At 35.4% G+C, this 19,705-nt stretch overlaps 1 protein-coding gene across 2 annotated transcripts; it reads right to left on the minus strand.

Annotated features, from left to right (window-relative positions):
• Positions 1–312: 312 nt before the first annotated feature.
• inpp5ka (inositol polyphosphate-5-phosphatase Ka) lies at positions 313–17,810 on the minus strand. Of its 2 annotated transcripts, XM_056474363.1 has the most exons (13): positions 17,691–17,810; positions 17,228–17,309; positions 12,435–12,539; positions 12,240–12,348; positions 11,606–11,722; positions 11,319–11,494; positions 11,074–11,185; positions 9,200–9,309; positions 4,428–4,647; positions 4,210–4,347; positions 3,169–3,252; positions 2,618–2,722; positions 313–1,310 (listed from the first exon to the last, which is right to left on the minus strand). In XM_056474363.1, the coding sequence occupies exons 2-13, from the start codon at positions 17,299–17,301 to the stop codon at positions 1,230–1,232; spliced, it is 1,431 nt and encodes a 476-aa protein (XP_056330338.1). In that variant the 5' UTR covers positions 17,302–17,309; positions 17,691–17,810; the 3' UTR covers positions 313–1,229. The 2 variants fall into 2 exon arrangements, with proteins under 2 accessions (XP_056330338.1, XP_056330339.1); XM_056474364.1 differs by lacking the exons at positions 17,228–17,309; positions 17,691–17,810 and adding an exon at positions 14,947–15,208.
• Between the last annotated feature and the right edge of the window lie 1,895 nt (positions 17,811–19,705).

Here is a 19,705-nt window from a genome sequence, read left to right on the forward strand (position 1 = left end):
GGTGGCGGAAAATTATATAAATTAACTGTGAATGAAAACTATCATGTGGCTTAAATGTCGCTTGTTTACTTTTCACAATCATTTAAAAATGCATATTCCCAAAAATGACCATCTGACAAAACACATAACATCAAAATAAATATAAAACAAGCCCTCACAGCCTCGTTTTCATTAGCCATATTTGAAGTGTGATATGAAACCCTGCTGAAAAATCCAGCTGTTTTTTTTCAGTGGTTTCGTAATACTAACTCAATCAAAAAACAACAAGACTATTGTATTTTTTATTTATTTAAATAACAATAATTTTCACGTCATCAGTATGCTGCTTACAAAATAATAAAAAGCTCTTCCTTACAGAGAAATTTAGATTTGTTACAGTCTTTTACCTTTTATACAGTATAATTTGATACAAATATATTCCATTTATACATTTTCATCACTCTAACTTTTAAACAAAAACACATTCAGCCAATATATGACTTATTTGGTTCAACAAAAACACACAGGCTCATAGGCCTAACCTGTTGCATAAACATGAAAGTAATTTAGAATTTTACTGACCACAAAAATACACTTGGTCAAACTATATGATTTCAGGGCATCCTTCAGTTATTCACACACAATAATGCACATAATATAATAACACCACTTCAGTATGATTTAGACATAAATAGCTCCACATAAAGTAAACATGTGCCATAAGTACTCAATGAAATTGTGCAAATGAAGCCTTATTTGACAGTGTAACAGTCCATGTTAAGGTTTAACGGAATGAAAAAACAAGGACAACATCAGAAGTGACAGTGTACAGCAGCTATAAAACATTTGTTTAAAAAATAAATGCTTAAGAGAGTGTTGTAATCGTAAGGCTGTGGAGTAAATTAGATAACAAAATAATTATATATCATAATTAAATACATTACTGGTATGCGTTTCTTAAATCATACCAACTGTTCTTGAATCCTTTTTAATAATTACAGTAATGTAAATGCACTTGCTTTAAATAGCACAATCTAATTGGGACTGGCCCCACAAACTGGCTGCGATTTAAAATAAACTGGCTATGATTACAAAAAAAAAAATAGGGAAAAAAACATTTTATACCCTGCATCACAAATCAGTCAATTCTGGATTAAAACTGCGCTTCCTTGATTTCGCAGGTATGTTTGGTTTGACATCAGAGCCTGATCACTCCAGAGTGTATGAAACAATGTGTACTGAACTTGGTCTTAACTGGCTAGAGCTTCATCAAGGCCATTGATATTTTCAGGCACTAAACCCTCTTCAATCGCCGCTCTGGATTCCTGCACCTAAAGTGAACATTCATTTGATTTGATTTAGATGCTACTAGAGAACAAACCAGTTCATAGAAGAGTGATGTAGATCTTTTATTTACATTTTACAATAAACATCTTAATATCAATCAAAACTCATAAGGGACATTCTACCAGAAACATACATTTTCACTTATAAAAATGTGACTTTAAAAATGTGACTTTTAAGCTTGTTGTTCTCAAAAAATCATACAAAAACAAGCATAAATCATACAATTCAATAATAGAACGCATCCTTGATCACTGTCAGCTTCTCCATCAAATGATGTCACTTTCGAGTCATTGCCTTAAAGGTGTATTGCACACATTAAATGTTAAATTTAATGCAAATGTGACAGGGCTGACAGAGACACGGGGACAAGTGTACATTTATTTGTATTATATATTTGTAGTATTTATTTGTAGAATTTAAAATTTCATGTTTTTAATCAATTGATGTGAATGAAAACAACTTAAACTTTCTATTTCTGAAGGTTGTTTTTTTTCCTAAATAACAGTTTTTAGCATTACAAAACTATATTAAAGCTGTAGGTTCAATTGGGCTGAAGACAATGACAGGATTTGTATATTTGTAACGTGTTTTTAATGAAGAACAAAAATCTGAGAACCAAATGAATGACATATTCCTTCACAGGACAACTCACAGAAATCAATCATCAGCCCATTTTAGAAATCTTTGGGATGAAATACTTTTTATTCACTGTATTTATGTTTTGATTTCAGGGACAGATAATGTACGGTTCTAGTAAAATGTTCCATATAACAAACTAAATGAATTGAGATAGTATGATTTTTATGCTCGTATGGCCAGAAAGGCTGCATTTCTTTGAATCAAAAATACAGAAAATGCCATAATATTGAGACATATTGTCATCTTAAATAGTTTTCTGGTAATAAATCAAAAAATGTCTTATTATTCTCACTTCTAGCAAAAAATCTTATGGACCCCAATTTATAAATTCACAATTAAGTACAAATTTTTCTGTATTGAAATTAAAAATACAGAAAATGCCATTATATTGAGAAATATTGTCATTTTAAATAGTTTTCTGGAAATAAATCAATGTTTTCTTTTTCGCCAAAAATCTTACTAACCCCAATTTTTTAAATCACTGTTAAGTATGAGAAGTTATACTTTAGTGTGTATGATTGTTATTTCCTGCTCAGAAATTTAAATAATTAAAAAAATGACAATTACTATATGCAGATATGCTGTATTACTCTTTTATTGAAACTTTTTTTATTGATGTTTGATGCATACACAAAATTGACATGTTACTTACCTTGAAAGGTTGACTTATTCCCACAATACACTGCAGGTTGCTGCTGTAATAACACAGCACACACTCTCCCCCCAGAACTGGAATTTCATCTTTGTTCATATAAACCTGCGAAAATGACAATTTAGTAAAAGAATCAACATATATCATTCATTCACTTTCTTTTCAGCTCAGTCCCTTTATTAATCCAGGCTAGCCACAGCGGAATGAACCGCCAACTTATCCAGCACATGTTTTACGCAGCGGATGCCCTTCTAGCTGCAACCCATCTCTGGGAAACATCCACACACACTCATACACTACGGACAATTTAGCCTACCCAAGTCACATGTTCTGCATGTATTTGGACTTGTGGGGGAAACCGGAGCACCCGGAGGAAACACACGCGAAGACAGGGAGAACATGCAAACTCCACACAGAAACGCCAACTGACCCAGCCAAGGCTCGAACCAGCAACCTTCTTGCTGTGAGGCGACAGCACTACCTACTGCGCCACTGCGTCGCCACAAATAAATCTATTTATGAAAAAACATTAGACAGTAAATGTTGCATACCTGAAAGAGCTCCTCATTGAAAGACACCTGGTCATCCTTCACCCATGCATACGTGATGTAGTCAGAAACACTCTTAAAGCCAACCTGTGAGGTGACAAACTGGTCTGTATTACAAAAATCCTGGATAAAGCCCATTTCACAATAAAGAGCAGCAGTCAGGTTCTAGAAGTAAAAATTCTATAGGGACATTTTTTACACTAACAGATAAAACTTTAACGACAGACCAGATGTGAGTTCTGTCCGTGGTTGTTAATCGATTGAATACGCTTTTGTTGTGGACCCATAAAGGCACAATATGTAATAAAGACCACAGCTCCTGCGATGTTTGTTTTGTTCGCGCCATGGCGTTTCGTTCCCAGCGCTCCAATCTTGTCAGTTTCAGTTGGCACTAGGATCGAAACATGCATGTCGCATGTGTGAGTGCACGATAAGTGTTTTATTTATTGTGTCTTGTGTTCTGTCCGTGTTGCCATTGTTTGTTGCACATTGCCTGTTTTTACACTCGGCCATGTGCTGTTGCTATGTGTGAACACACGGTTAATGATTTTTTTTATTGGCTGCATGTTCTTGTTTTACGGGAACACATGGCTTGTGTTGTGTCTTTGTACCATGTGATTTCCTGTCTATAGTCTTGTCCCACCCTCCTTGTTATCTTATTATTTATCATTATGTTCACCTGCCCTCTTTTCAGTTTATTGGTTTGCTTTCCCTGTAATTCTCCCAGTAATTCTCCGTTATTCCGGTGTCAGCCAAGCCAAGCCCTGCAGAGTCAAGTCAGTTTTGTTATGTTGCTGTTTTTCCCCCACAAGGTTGTTTTAGTCGTTTTTTTTTATATATATATAATAAAATCCTTGATTCATTGCATCCTCGCCTTATCCTTCGCAACCTCAAACCCTGACATTAAGAGCCAGGCTTGGTGAAGAAGTATTCAGTCACTATATAGAGAATTTTAGCTTGACCTTACTGTTATACCAATACATTTATTTCTTGTATTCACAATGGCTCAATCATAACACACCACATTTTAGCAAGCTTTCTCACCTTATATAACCCAATCCAGTCCCAGGCGCTGGAGGCGAAGGCCTGAAGAAGCCTGTAGGTTATAACTGCGTCAAAGTCTGCACTCCACTCTCCTTCAGCAAACAGCTGAACCAGTGGTGTCTCGTACATCTTTCTCAACTGAACACAGAGAAACCAATAGTCAGCCTTGTAGTACTTCATTAAAAAAGTGTTTTTTGGTGATTATATTGAAGCTTCACCTCCAAGCGGAAGATGCCGATGACAGGCTTATGGTCACTAATGCCATACTCCATTTTACTTGTGTAATACTCTTGGGTCATTTTCAGGGGAAACTCGTCCTCACGTTCCTCCTGCTGTTGTTTTTCTGGCTCTTCTTCAGTGGTATCTTTTGTCAATGAGGTTTTGGGCTTTACTCTCCAGAGAATCCTGTCACACCACGCAGGTTTGCGTTTCTTACCACTAGTCAATCACAAAAAGGGCAAAAGAAGATTGAATATAATAAATAATAGAACAAAGGTGGATCATTTCAATCACTTTTTAATTTTTTTTGTACTGCTTAGTTTGAAGATCTGTGGCAACTTTTTCTTTACAGCCATTATTGCAACCCCAGGTCATTATGCATATGTACCCCTGTATACATTTCTGAAGAGTACGAAATATGTCCCAGGATGTTTTTTTTGCAATTTTTGTTTTCGCGAATCCACCAGAGGCCGCTGTGTATGCTTTTTCAGATCTCAAATTTCTCTTGCGAGTGCCAATCGCACCTGTTCTTCTCACGTAAATCCACCAGAGGCCGCTGTTGACTGACTGACCGCCTATCCCACCAATCACCCCCCTTCCCTAAACCCAACCAATAGTGTTTTCAAAAGCACTGATTGACCTGCCCACCGCCTTCCTTAAACATAACCGACAGTGTTTTTAAAAGAAATCCCTCGCTGTGGCCTGATTTTTACCACTTTTTTAGATCTTACCTTGTTCTCACCCTGTTATTTACTTGTTTATTTTATTTTTTTGACTTTTGATTTGGATTACCTGCTTTCTGGAACCGTTCTTTTGCTAGACTCAAACCCCATCATCACAGTCAACTCTACTCTGCGTTTCAAGTCTGCCAATGTATGTGGCGAGCTACTGGGCAAACTGGTAACAGCACAAAAGCTGCCCACACAGGGGCAAGCGGTTAGCTGGTAGCACGAAAAAAAACAAAAGCCATTGGCAGTATCATACCGCCCTGTAGCATTCGTTTTAAAGACGAAATGCAGCCATACATACCTCTGGCTATGTAATTCTAAATATCTCCAAAAATGTATACGGCACTACGTATGCACAATGTGCCCGTGTCGCATTATTCCGTTTATGAAAATGAATTTATGTGGCATGCTTTTTGAAGTGAGAAAGTGATGTTCATGTCCAAATCACTCATAAAATCAGGTCAAAATGTGAGAGAAAATATAAAGATTTTTAGTTGTTATTTCACACTAATTAAACAAAGGGGACTTTATTGTAAAGAGGTAAAAACTAATAATATACATTTAGTTAGTAATATAGCTTTTAACAATCGAATTAACAGATGAATTTGTAAGGTTGGTAATGACATTTAAAAGCAAACTTATAACAACAACAAAAATATCCTCATTAATGAAAAAGCTTGCAATGTCACTGGTTTTGTGCAAATGAAGTGAAAAGAAATGGAAAAACAATTACATTTAAATACTGTGATACCGTATTATATTATTTAGATTTTAAATGAGAGATAATAAACTAATATTTAATATAAAAATTGTTATAAATAAATATTTAAACTATAAAAATTATTATATTGTGTCTGTATATCTGCGTCTATCTATCTATCTATCTATCTATCTATCTATCTATCTATCTATCTATCTATCCATCTATCTGTCCGTCCGTCCGTCTACAAAACAAACACTGCTAATAACAGATACAGGGTGCTTATAAGAGGACATGACTCCTTCGATGTAAATGGTGTGATTCATACAGGTAGCATCTCCGTTTGGGCACCATAAATACATCCAGCAGGTCAAAAGTATTTTCAGTAAGCAAGCATTAGGTCGTTCACATGCTTTATGACCCTGTGTGTTGCAAAGATTTAAACATCTACTAAACAACAACATAGAAGGATACAGTAGATGAAAAGATTAACTCTTTGCAACACACACCACCAACTACACAGACTGCTTCTATATGGAAGTTATTAATGCTTCACATCAGCAGATGAATGATGTTCAGCAGAGGGGTGATGTTTGGCACACAATGCACTGCTCTGCATTAAATTGTTAAGCGATTCTCAATCCCAATTCTCGCAACCCACCACTCTGCACATTGTGTATGCTTCTCTTATTATATTAGAGGCAAGTTGCCTCAAAGTGGACATCACCTAATATTTTGGCATGATTCCAGTTCGAAAGAAACATATTCACCCACAACTGAGAATTCTGTCACCAATTACTCCGTCCACTTGTCCAAACCTGTTTGAGATATTTTTCTGGTGAACACAAAGGAAGTTATTTAGAGAAATGTTGGAAACCGGCAACCACTGACTTCCATAGTATTTGTTTTTCCTACTATGGAAGTCGATGGTTACTGGTTTCTAACATTTTTCAAATTATCTTCTTTTGTGTTCAACAGAAAAAAGAAACTCCTAAAGGTTTGCAACCACCTTTTTTTAGGTGAAATGTCCCTTTAAAGTGTGTGAGAAATTACTTCTATGCAAATTTCATGGTTATGGTTATATATCCCTTCACACTTCTGTAGTAGGTTTAGTATGATGTTGCAAACAGTGTAGTGCAAAATTTAGTTTATTTTAAAATGTAGTAAACTTAAGGTTCAGCCAATTTCCCATGTGCAAGGGCTAGGGAGTAGAGAGTAGTAGACACTATGTAGGGAGCATGTCAATTGGAACACAGTTGCTTCATGGAGTTGCTTTTCTCTTCTAACGAGCTGGTTATCTAAATCAGGTGTGTTAAATGGGAGACATGCAACATGTGCAGAGCAGGGACCAGGATTAAGAACTGCTGAAACAGTGGATGAGCTCTACAGCAGAGAAAATAGTTTTCTGCTCTCTAAAGGAATTGCTAACATTAGGGATAATTGTAAGGAATACTGGCAGAATGCTAGAGAAGCAGGGTAGAGAGTTAAGAGGCACATGGGAAATAAAAAGCTTACTTAAAACCAAACCATGTCTCCTGAACCCTGCAGAGGTGAAAGAGAGCATGCGTGAACATCTGACACAAAAGAACAACACTGGAAGAGGTGCTGGGGGACATTCAGGGTAAGGGTAATTATTTTGTAGCAAGTCATGTTTTTTTTTTGTATCTGAAATGTACTTCGACTTTTATCAAGAAAGAAAAATGCCTTTCCACCTAGTATATACATGCGTTTAAATGCGTCTCGTGATTATTGTGTTTAGATTTTCCTCTTATTTCTTCAAGCTCAAGTTTCACGTTTACAGTAACACTCAGTGCAAGTACAACCATGTAATGTAATCTGTGTTTTGGTGCAATGCAAAAGTATGAACAACTTGTTTTTGTTGTCTAATATCAGTCACATGTTTGGTCAAATGGCAGATAGAAAGTGATTGTGGATGTGTAAATGCATTTAAACACATTCGCTTTTCACTATGATAGCAAGCCTCTGTTTTCTCTGAAAGATGTCAAAAGTGGACAAGCTTAAAGTCTTTTAGACACCATTTACTAAAGTATTTATCCGCATCTACTTGATCAGATCATCAAAAACACATCTTTGTTTCAGATGTAAACACAACCTTGAACTCTGTGTGAACAAGACGTTGCTGAGACTTTTATTTCAGTATTTTGATGTACTTCCAACTAAAATGGAATATTGAGTAGTGGGCGGGGCTTTCTTTTTGTGCATGATTCCGTTGTAGCAAACTAATGATAAGAGGGGCGTGGTTAAGAATATTGTGGCTGAAGCATTCAAACAGACGTCAACAGAGAAGGACCGCCACTCCAAATGCAGAAGCAAATGGTCAAATTTTGATTGAAGATTTTTTCAGTGGATTAATTTGTATGGATTAATTGTTTACAAAAGAATAATAATGTGCGCTGGCCTGGCTCACTGTGTGATTTTAGCCACAATTTTGTTATACGAGACAAATTTTGGAAATCCTGAAAGATTCCTATAATTCTCGGATAAACTCTGCAGTCATTGATCAATAGTTTGACATGCTCATAGACAATCGATGACATTTTCCCTCCAATAAAATTGTATAATTTCAAAACTTAAATGAATACATTTAAAAATGTAATTTCCATATAAAACGTTCCGTGTCCACATAGTTTTCTATTTTTGCTGTCACCGACATTAAAATGACTGAAAATGCTTTTGTTCATGTACAGACGGTTTTATCTGCGTCATATCCACCTGACATTTATTTACTTTCCGTCTCTTTGAAACGTGGCAAAATGTCACAACCACCTATGAACTATAGCTCCTAGTAAACATTCTGTATCCTTTGAAGAGAGGCAATATGGAGCATTTATAAACTTGCATTAATCGTTAATAAAGCTGTCAAAATGGACAGCATTCAAACATCTGCTTTACAATGTCATCTACAATGTTAGCTAAATTGCTCACATGACTGTGTCATATGACTAAAATGCATCATCGTTTTTGAAAGCCTCCGTTTTGACAGTCCATGCTGCAACATGAAAACTGCATTTTCAAATCGATCCACTTTGAAATGCATTCAAGATACATTTTCGTTTTCCAAAAACACCATCTCGGCGTGGACAGAAGCCCAAAACCGTGTTTTTAAATGAAAACGTATTAGTGTGGACATGGTCTGAATGAACAATTGATGACATCAGTCTCCAGATCTTGCTTGTGTTTGTGTTTGGTGCTTGATGATTTTTGGTCAGTTCTGACATCATGAGAAGTGAGATCTAACAGTCTGACAAGCTACATTTGTGTTAAGTAAACAAAACAATTGTATGAAAGTAAGATACACCGCAGGATATATTGTGTAAAGTACCTTGTGTCATAGTTGTCTGAGTTCAAGTCAAATTTGTAGGTGGGCTGAAAGTCCAGCGGTCCCTCTTCAAACTTCTGCAAAATAACTTCCTTCTGTTTCATCATGGTGAGCTGGTGAGACAGAAACATCATCAGATGGGTCAACAATCTTTGAGTCACATCAGTGAGCAAACAAGGGACTTTCAAAGTCTTTGCTGAGGCTTTATAAACCATGAACCAAACCAACCAGTTGTGAGGAGAATCATAACATCACAAATACTGAAGTAATGAAGTATATAAAGATCAGACAAAAATACGAAGGTTAAAGAATGTGAACTAAATGACTTTAATGAAGGGAAGAACTACAATCCTACAAGGCATTGAAAATGACAATTAAATTAAAAACAGTACGGTCACTTAAGTTTGTCAGTCGTATCTATAGACATTTTGTATTTCTAGATGTTGTTATTGGTGAAAATCAATTTTTCAGTAGTGAATATAAGTCTGCTTTTACTTCTTAGTTTACTTTTGCTCTGTTTTGCAAATTCAAGATGATAATAAAGCGTTTTTGGCATGCTGTCCTAGGAGAGAGCCCTAAGCTCAGAATATCCTCGAGCCCGAGGGTCCCTCTCGTTGAAGGGCAAGAGGGGAGTTTGAGCTCAGGTAGGTCTCGAGAACTCCCATGCTCGTTAATGAGTTAGGTATTGCTATGAGATATGAGATGCTATGAGACTTTTGGATTAGTCAATTGACTTATATTGTGTCTTTGGATGGTGGGAGGAAACCGGGGAACCCAGGGTAAACCCACGCATGCATAGAGAGAACATGCAGACTCCACACAGAAAGGCCGACTGGCCTGGTAAGGACATGAACCAGTGGCATTCTTGCTGTGAGGCAACAGTGCTAACCACTGGGCCACCGTGCCATCCTATCTGGAAAAGGGGGAGGAGTAGGGGTGGATTCTTCAAGAAGAAGATGACTGAAGTGAAAATTTATAAATTAAAATTATGTTATTTTAGTGAGTTAGGATTCTTCAGATTGGCACGATATATGTAGCTGATGCGGGACCAGCTGTGATCAATCATAAGCATGTGATTCTCTCGAAATTAGTTGATAAATAAGCTGCTCTTAAAGGAATAGTTCACCCCAAAATTTAAACGAAGCCATTGTTTATTTTTACTGACGCATAAAAAAATATAAAACAAGATATCCTGAGAAATGATGGAAACCCTTAATCCATTGACTTCCATAGTATTTTTTCCTACTATGTCGTCAATGTCTCTCAGTCTCCAAAATCCTTCAAAATATACTTTGTGTGTGTGTGTGTGTGTTCAACAGAAAGTAAGAAACGTAAAGGTTTGGAACCACTTGACAGAGAAAATTTCCATTTTGCATCTTTCCCTATCTACTAGGAAGTATCCCTTAAAATGAGTTGATTCTGTACCTGCAAATAATTGTATTTTAATTTAATTAATTTACATTTATAGGCATTGTTACTCCCTTTAAAGAGGTGTTTCCCAACCCTGTTCCTGGAGGCATGCCAACAGTACATATTTTGGATGTCTCCCTTATCTGAACCATTCATTTCAGGTTTGAGTCTCTTCGATTGTTCTGATGATTTGATTCAGGTGTGTTTGAATAGCAAGAGGTTGAAAATGTGTATTGTTGGTGTGCCTTCAGGAACAGAGTTAGGAAACACTGCTCCAAAGCAGTGTATTATGCCCTTAATCAAAGCCAGCTTTATTATCAATTCTGCCATATGTACAGACATACAGAGAATTAAAATTATGCTACTCTCAGACCATGGGTGTGTACAAAAATAATAAAAACACTACAAGAGGAATGTAAATATACAATTAATACAAATAATTAATGTCACTAATAAAGATTCAATACCTGATCTTTAGGCCAAAGCAGATTGAAACGCTGGCTGGTGATGCAGTTCCTTACAAAGAGCATACCATGGTCCTCGATACGAAAATTCAGGTCCCCGAACCAGAACACCACCCTTGAGAATGAGGTAAGAGAATTCATATGTAGAAGAGATATAATGCAGATGTAATGACCAAAGAACGTAATCAATACACAGTTCAATACACTTCTATGTGGTCAATTTTTACAACATATAATAATAAACTAACTTGTGGTCCAAAACGTGCGGCGTATTTTTGGTGTTAAAGTTCTGAGCGTCTAGAATATGCTCAAACTCATCGACTCTCTGAGAGGCGTAGTTCATGTGGGCCGTCAGGTGGCAGTTCAGGAAACACAGCATGTGCCCGTAGAAGGACAGACGGATGGTCACTCCTCCTTTATTACCCTTTATTAACAAGAAAATAAGCAGATATGCAGCAAAGAGTTTTCAGCAGGTAAGTCTATAGTGGCTCTCATAAATATTACTGTATAATAATATAATATAATATAATGTTACCCAGTAGCCGTAGAGTCCTGTGCGGGTGTAAGTGACCTGAATGTCTCTGATGAAGGGAACGTGCTCCAGTTTGGAAAAGAAAAGCAAAAGTAGACCCTGCATCCGGATGGAGGACACCTAAATAGGGCACAATAAAAAAATGAGAAAACATATTCATAATGCATTCTTATGTTAAACATCTTAATTCAAAACTATTTAAATGAAAGATATAAACATACTGAATGAAATATTTATATTAGAGGGTAATAATGTAAATATTTACTGCATAGATAGATAGATAGATAGATAGATAGATAGATAGATAGATAGATAGATAGATAGATAGATAGATAGATAGATAGATAGATAGATAGATAGAATCAAAAAATCTTTATAAATAAAGTAAATAAAATATATAAATTATTTTTTACAATAAAAATGTTTTACAATAAAATTATGTAAATACATAAATATATAAAAATATCAATAAAATATATTTATTAAACAGGAGAACATTTAATATATGTATTATATACAAAATCTATTAATTAATGATGTATGCATAATATTTGTAATTATAAAATGTGCATACTATTATTAATAAAAAATATATATTAATAATTGACTAAAATTTCACATTTTATGAACAAAGCACCTTTATATAATCCAACGGGGCGAGAGTGTCCATGAAGAGGTGACTCCAGGAGTCCTCAAAGGCCAAATCTGACACAAACTTCAGAGGCGCAGCCCTGACCTCCTGCAGACTGAAGAGCAGCGTCACACAGTCCAAACACAGCCATCATTATTTACTTCACAGCATATCCAAGAGATCTTAAAATATAAAACTCACCCAATCACATAGAGGTCAGGTTTCTTTGGGGAGTTGAGCTGAAGCAGAGCGTTCACATCATCTGGAGGCTCAGCTGTGGCCACATTCCACGTGACCACATACAGCCTGTGGGTGAAAGAAAGAAAGACGCATTCAATTAAATAATTTCTATTTATATAATAAATCCCAAGTAAACCATGCTAACCTCACATAACGGCTCAGATTAATGTCCCCGGGAAAACATAATTGATGTTTTTGGTGTTGTTAGTCTTAAGTTGATCTATTTTCACACTTTTCTAAATTCACTTTTACAAGTTAAAAGCCTTCACTTGCCGTTTCTTGCTTCCACTAATAAGATTTTTTTCAAATCAGATTTTCTGATCAATAAAATGACTTCTAGTGTCTATAGCTGCACAATATATAGTTTTAGCATTAACATTGCATCTGAAATAGTCAGATCGCAGGATGCGCAATGTCAAGTAGGGTGACCAATTATAGGTGACCAAGCACCACAATTTGATTTGCATGTAATTTTAAAATCGTTTAGCCATTGTGAAGTTGAAGTTTTAATATAAGTGAGTTTAAAGCATGCAGGTGCACAAACCTATAGACAAATAATTAAAATATAAAGCACAGTTTGTTTTTCTCTCTTGTATCCTTTCTTTTTGTATTTATCTAGTTTATTGTATGTTATGCAAATGCACTATAATCAGAGTTTCTATAGGTTTTATCAAGTCAAATTTAAGACATTTTAAGACATCATAATGATTGAAATTTCAGACCTACACAAGGCTAAGCACAAAGATTTTTTTAATGGCCAAGTTAAAACCTTAAAAAACATTCAAAACAAATGTTATTGTAAGGAAAATGATTAAACCATATTATTAAGAAAATTAAGTTAGTAAATAATCGTTTCTTAAAACTTTTAGTGAAATATATTGTTAGTGATTGGATGGGTGTTGGCCCAATTGGTTATAGCTTTACATGGACATAGGAAAATTAAGACCCGTTTAAAATGATTTAAGACCTACAACAGAATATGTCAGTGGATTTAAGGCTTTTAAGGCCTAAAATTTGTTTTTTAGAAATTTTAGACATTTTAAAACTTTAAGACCCCGCAGATACCCTATATAATACAAAATCACAGCAATCCGGTGAAATAGATTTCATACTGCAATATATGTTACAGAAAAGAAAAATATCAAAAAATAAAAAATGTCATTATCATGTAGCCCTACTAGTGTCTGAATAGTTCCGCCCCCTACACAAATATCTTTTGCAAGAAAGTGTTAAAGTCTTTTATTTGAGTATGTTGATGTACTTCCAACTAAAACAGTGTATGGAGTAGGGGGCGGGGCTTTCGTTTTTGTTCATCATTACCTCGCAGCAAATGAAAAAGATAAGAGTGGTGTGGTTAAGAATATTTTGGATGAAGCTGTCAAACTGACATTAACACAGAAGCACCACCACTCCAAACGTAGAAGCAAATGCTCAGACTTTGATTGAAGATTACCAAAATTAATATTTTTTTCACTGGATTAATTAATTGTTCACCTAAAGAATAACAATGTCCGCTAGCAAAATAAATGTTGTAAATTTAGATTTCACGCAGACTGTAATATTACAAATTGGTGCAGCACTAGCATTTCTAAAAGAACAGATCATGTCGACACGGACCACAAAACGTACAGTATTTTGACCCAATTGATTTACACAGTAAATGCTGTATTTGAAAGCGGAAAATACTGTAGTCAGATTCAACATTGCCATCATAGACTGTGGTAGGGCTGGGCAGGGCTCGATATAAATGATATTATATCGAATAGCGATTAAAATTTATGTCAATAACAATGATAAGCTCTGGACTTTATATTGATCTAAGAGCCATTCACACAGCAGAAATGTGCAACAATGAGAATCTAGTGTGTTGATATTAGTGATTATATATTAATGAATTTTTATCCACTATAAACTTATTGGCCAAAAATATGTAATGCCATTTAATGAACTCTCTAATTTTTGTGGCTTCAGTCATTGTTGCGGTACTCTTTTAAATATGGAAGCATTAACAACTTATATCGAAATATATATCGTTATCGTTTATTATGGAAAATAATTAGAGACTGCATTTTTCCCAGCCCTAGACTGTGGCAAACTGAACGAAATGCTATTGGCTATTTTCAAAAAGAGGAGGAGCTTCTAATATATGTCCCGCCCTTTATTGTTGAGTTGATCTTATATAGCACATCATCAAACAAAGCTGTTCATTTCACGTCACTTCAGGAAACCTTTAACAATAACACCATTTAAACTAAACTAATCTGTTCACAAAATTCCAAGCATTTCACACAGCAGCTTACATCTTACACAGCGCAATCCGTTTAACCATTTATAAGACCTTCAGGCTAACATTTAAAGTTCAAAACCTCTCATCCCCCCAGCGATCATTGATATGTCTCTGAAACAATAGAGTCACCACAAAACCTGCAGTTTAGATCTGGCAGACACAACAAGAGAAGTGAAAGTTAAAAACCTGAAGCGGTCTTTCTTAGGTCGGCCCGCAATCTGCCTGCAGACGAAAAAAGCCTCATCTAAGGTTTTTGCCACCTGAGAGTGAAGCTTATGATCGGTGTCCAGATCATCCACACAGGTCAAGAGCATCGCCAGACGCTGTCGCACATGCTGTCGGCTGCTGGTAGACTGTGTGCTGCTGCTCGCAGCGCTGTCTGAACGCGCTCGCTGAAGCTTTTCACTGAAATAATCAGAGATCTCCTCCATTCTGCTTGACATTACTGTGTGCCTTGACAGATTTGTTTGTTCTGAGTTTCAGGAAGGCCAAGGCAGTAATTCCAATAATTAATAATTAGTCAAGAATGTGATATTGGATGCAGGAGGGGTAGAAGGAGGGTGACGCAAAGGCGGACTTTTAGATTTAAAGATTAAAATGCTAATCTGGTTCAACAAGAGCTTCATGGCCCACCCAACACATTTAATCTAAACTCTACAAGAGGGACCCTCAAACAGTAGTGTAGCATTATTGAGGACTTGAATAAGTAAAAAAAATATAAAAATATATATTTTCTTTTTTTTGTACAGCCATATAAATTCTATTATATATATAAAAGATATTAATATTTTTCACATATATACTACATACAAAGACACAAGCTATTTACTGTAAATGTATATACAGTCAAGCCCAAAGTTATTCTATTAACATTATATATATATATATATATATATACATACACGTATATACACGAGTATATACATGTATATACTCACCAGCCACTTTATTAGGTACACCTTTCCAACTGCTTGTTAACGCAAATTTCTAATCAGCCAATCACATGGCAGCAACTCGATGCATTTAGGCATGTAGACATGGGCAGCAGATGATCTGCTGCAGTTCAAACAGAGCATCAGAATGAGGAAGAAAGGTGATTTAAGTGACTTTGAATGTGCCATGGTAGTTGGTGCCAGACGGGCTGGTCTGAGTACTTCAAAAACTGCTGATCTACTGGGATTTTCACACACAACCATATCTAGGGTTTACAGAGAATGGTCCAAAAAAGAGAAAATATCCAGTGAGCGGCTGTTCTGTGGACGTAAATGCCTTGTTGATTCTTGGCACACTTTGGGCCCATTAGTACCAATTGAGCACTGTATCAATGCCACAGCCTACCTGGATATTGTTGCTGACCATGTCCATCCCTTTATGATCACAGTGTATCTATCTTCCGATGGCTACTTCCAGCAGGATAAGGCACCATGACATAAAGCTTGAATCAACTTAGACTGGTTTCTTGAACATGACAATGAGTTCACTGTACTGAAATAGCCTCCACAGACACCAGAACCCAATACAAAAGAGCTCCTTTGGGATGTGGTGGAATGAGAAATTCGCATCATGGATGTGCAGCCAACAAATCTGCAGCAACTGTATAATATCACTATCATGTCAGTATGGACTAAAATCTCTGAGGAATATTTCCAGTACCTTGTTGAATCTATGCCACGAAGGATTAAGGCAGTTCTGAAAGCAAAAGGGGGTCCAACCCAGTACTAGTAAGGTGTAAAAGTGGCAGGTGAGTGTGTGCGTGTGTATGTATGTGTGTTTATATAATATATATATATATATATATATATATATATATATATATATATATATATATATATATATATACCATACATACATACATACATACATACACATACATACACACACGCACGCACACACGCACGCACGCCCACCACACGCACACACACACACACACACACACACACACACACACACACACACACACAAGTTTATAGTCAGTTACAAATAAAACTGCTACGTTTTTATTCCTGAAGATCTTGAATAGAAAATATTCTGTTTACATGACATATATTGTTATGAAACTGTTGGCCAAAATCTGGAACCGTAAAACAGTATGGTTCCCATAAACCCCCACATGACTAGAAACCTGTTGTACCAAAGTGTGAAAGCTAATCCCAAAGTGCTTATCCCTACTTTACTCTTTCACCATTTCAGCAAACAACAGACTGAACTGTTCTGTCTGTAAGAATTCTGGATGTTGAAATACAAAAAGCTCTTGAGGTCTTTAATAAACAACCTTGTGACAAAAAATACACCATCTACACACTTGTTTGTACTCAAGAAAAATCTGAATGGATCATTGTATATCAACATCAGTGCATTACATAATGAGAATACTCCTTTTTGTGCCCCTGAACAGGTGTAAAACACAATATTGATAAATTAATATGAAAAAGCGTAAGCTAAATGAAAGCTCGAAGTGAAAACATACCCGAAATTCTCCATCTTGCCATCTTTCGTCTCCAAACTGACAGAATTCAAAGCACGTGACAAATCTTCCTCCATCCTCTCACCTGTCAATCATAACATCGTGTGCATCACATTAAATGCATCGGGGTTTTTACACAACAAAAATTATATTCTCTTTTACAAAATAAGGGTCGCTAAATGAAAAGTGTAGCTAATGTAATTTATAAGATATCGACCATAAGATTAATTTGCAATCTCTCAATTATTGCTGTTGTTTACTATAACATTTTAAATATAACATTTACGCCAGGATCATATTCAATGCGAAATGTTATCAAACTCATTACACATGGTCGCGAAAACTGATCAAAGTGCAGATTAAAGCGACACTTCTCCGATTACTGTAACTTACATACTGAAATGTCATACTGAAATAATACAATGTCATGATCCAGGATGAATATGTTTAAGAGTATTCAAACTACCTGATAAAGCCTTGTCGTTTGCCTTCTCTCCGCAGTCTCAAAGTCTCTGTGGTGTTAAAGAATTAGTGGAGATAAATATACTCCGTAACATCACGAGCTGCGCACTGTATTTACACGAGAGAGGCTGTGAAACTGCACGCAAACGGACGTCAAACGTCAATGGCTGCGGGGAGGTTAAAATAAAAGTCCCCCAGAAGCGCAACTCAACCGAGATACTAAAGGGTAATGAAAACGCTGTTCTCTTCCATTAAGTGCGACTTAATTGTAAATGTGCGTATATTAAAACAAAATACTAAGATAAAGAGTTTAGCTTAAATATATTTTATCATATTGTGCAAACGCATCATGATCATATGAATGTGTGCAATGAATATATGTTGCTTTTTGTGTAGAGTGAGATTACATTTGGTATGCAAGGACAATTGTATTTCAATTGCTCTTTTTTTGCAAGTTAAAACGAGTTTTAAAAATATTTTATATATTATTTATTTAATTTTTTTGTTATTGTAAGTCATTTTACATGTGATTTTTATTTATTAAAGCAAACGCCACAGGTGAAAGGGTTATAAAAATAACAAATAGTTCACCAATACTTAGATATTTGACTGATTACATTAAAAATTGCACATAATTTTGTGTTATGTTAATAAACTAAACCTTTATTAGTATTTAATTTTCCCCTTCTTTTTTCATGAACTGTTATCTGCTCTGTTATAACCGGTCAATGATGGTGACTGCCTGTTTAAATCTTTTAACTTGCTATATAAAATGCTTTCTATTTGTGAAATGTTGAAAGATGCAGGATAGATGAAGTCAACCAGGAGGAATAAGCTCTTGAACAAAAGAGAAAAATGAAATAATCTTTTAGTTTAGTTTTATTTAGTCTGCCTATGCTGTGGTTAGCTGTTGTGTAAACATTACTGCACACTCACTTGTGACCGAATGTGTTTGGGTATAAAAAATTCTAATAAATAGAGTAAAAAATAAAAAATAAAGGTGTGACATTGGACTTCAAAACAGGCTTATGTTGCACGGATATATTTTGGTAATAGCAAAACATCCATTATATGGGTCAAAATTATAATAAATGAAAATTAATGAATGATTATAATTATAATTAATGAAAATTTTGAGTGTGATGCTAATGGTCTAATCCGATTCAATGATCTATGCTAAGCTAAGCTAAAAGTGACTCTGAGATCAGCTAAATGGGTTTAAAAATTGTCAATATATGTGGGAGTTGCAAAGTGAGCCTATTACCATCCCACCCCCACTCCAAAAAATTTTGAGTGTTTTATGATTATTCGGGTATAAAAAAATTCTAATAAATAAAGTAAAAAATACAAATAAATGTGTGACCTTGGACCACAAAACCAGTCTAATTTTGCATGGATATATTTTGGTGGATAGCAAAAAAAAAAAACATTATATGGGTCAAAATTATAAATGTTCATTTCTGCCAAAAAATCACTAGAATATTAAGCAAAAATCATGTTCATGAAGACATTTGGTAAATATCCTGCTGTAAATATATCAAAATATAATTTTGATAGAATATGCATTGACGAGATTATTTTGACAACTTTAAAGACAATATTTAGATTTTTTTTGAACCTCAGATTCCAGATTTTGTATCTTAGTCAAATAATATCCTGTCTAAGCAAACTATCATCAGTGGAAAGTTATTAAATCAGCTTTCAGGTGTGTATAAATCTCAATTTCAAATAATTGACACTTCTGCACAGGAAGTTTAGCCAGAGGAGAAATGGTCATGCTGAGCCTGGTTTCTCTCAAGGTTTTTTCCTTCACTTTCGTCATTGGTTAAGTTTGTTCTTGTCACTGTCACCACTGGCTTGCTTGGTTGGGGACTTGTGAGCTGCGCATCAATGGATTTGCTCTTCAGTGTTTGGACTTTCCAGCAGTAAAAATAAACCACACTCAATTGAACTAAACTGAAACTCAACTCTGAAAAAGTGGATTGACACAGTTTCAATTTAATAAGAACTTCTCTGTCA

The sequence above is a fragment of the Danio aesculapii genome, chromosome 15, assembly GCF_903798145.1.
Source record: "Danio aesculapii chromosome 15, fDanAes4.1, whole genome shotgun sequence".
NCBI classification, from domain to species: domain Eukaryota; kingdom Metazoa; phylum Chordata; class Actinopteri; order Cypriniformes; family Danionidae; genus Danio; species Danio aesculapii.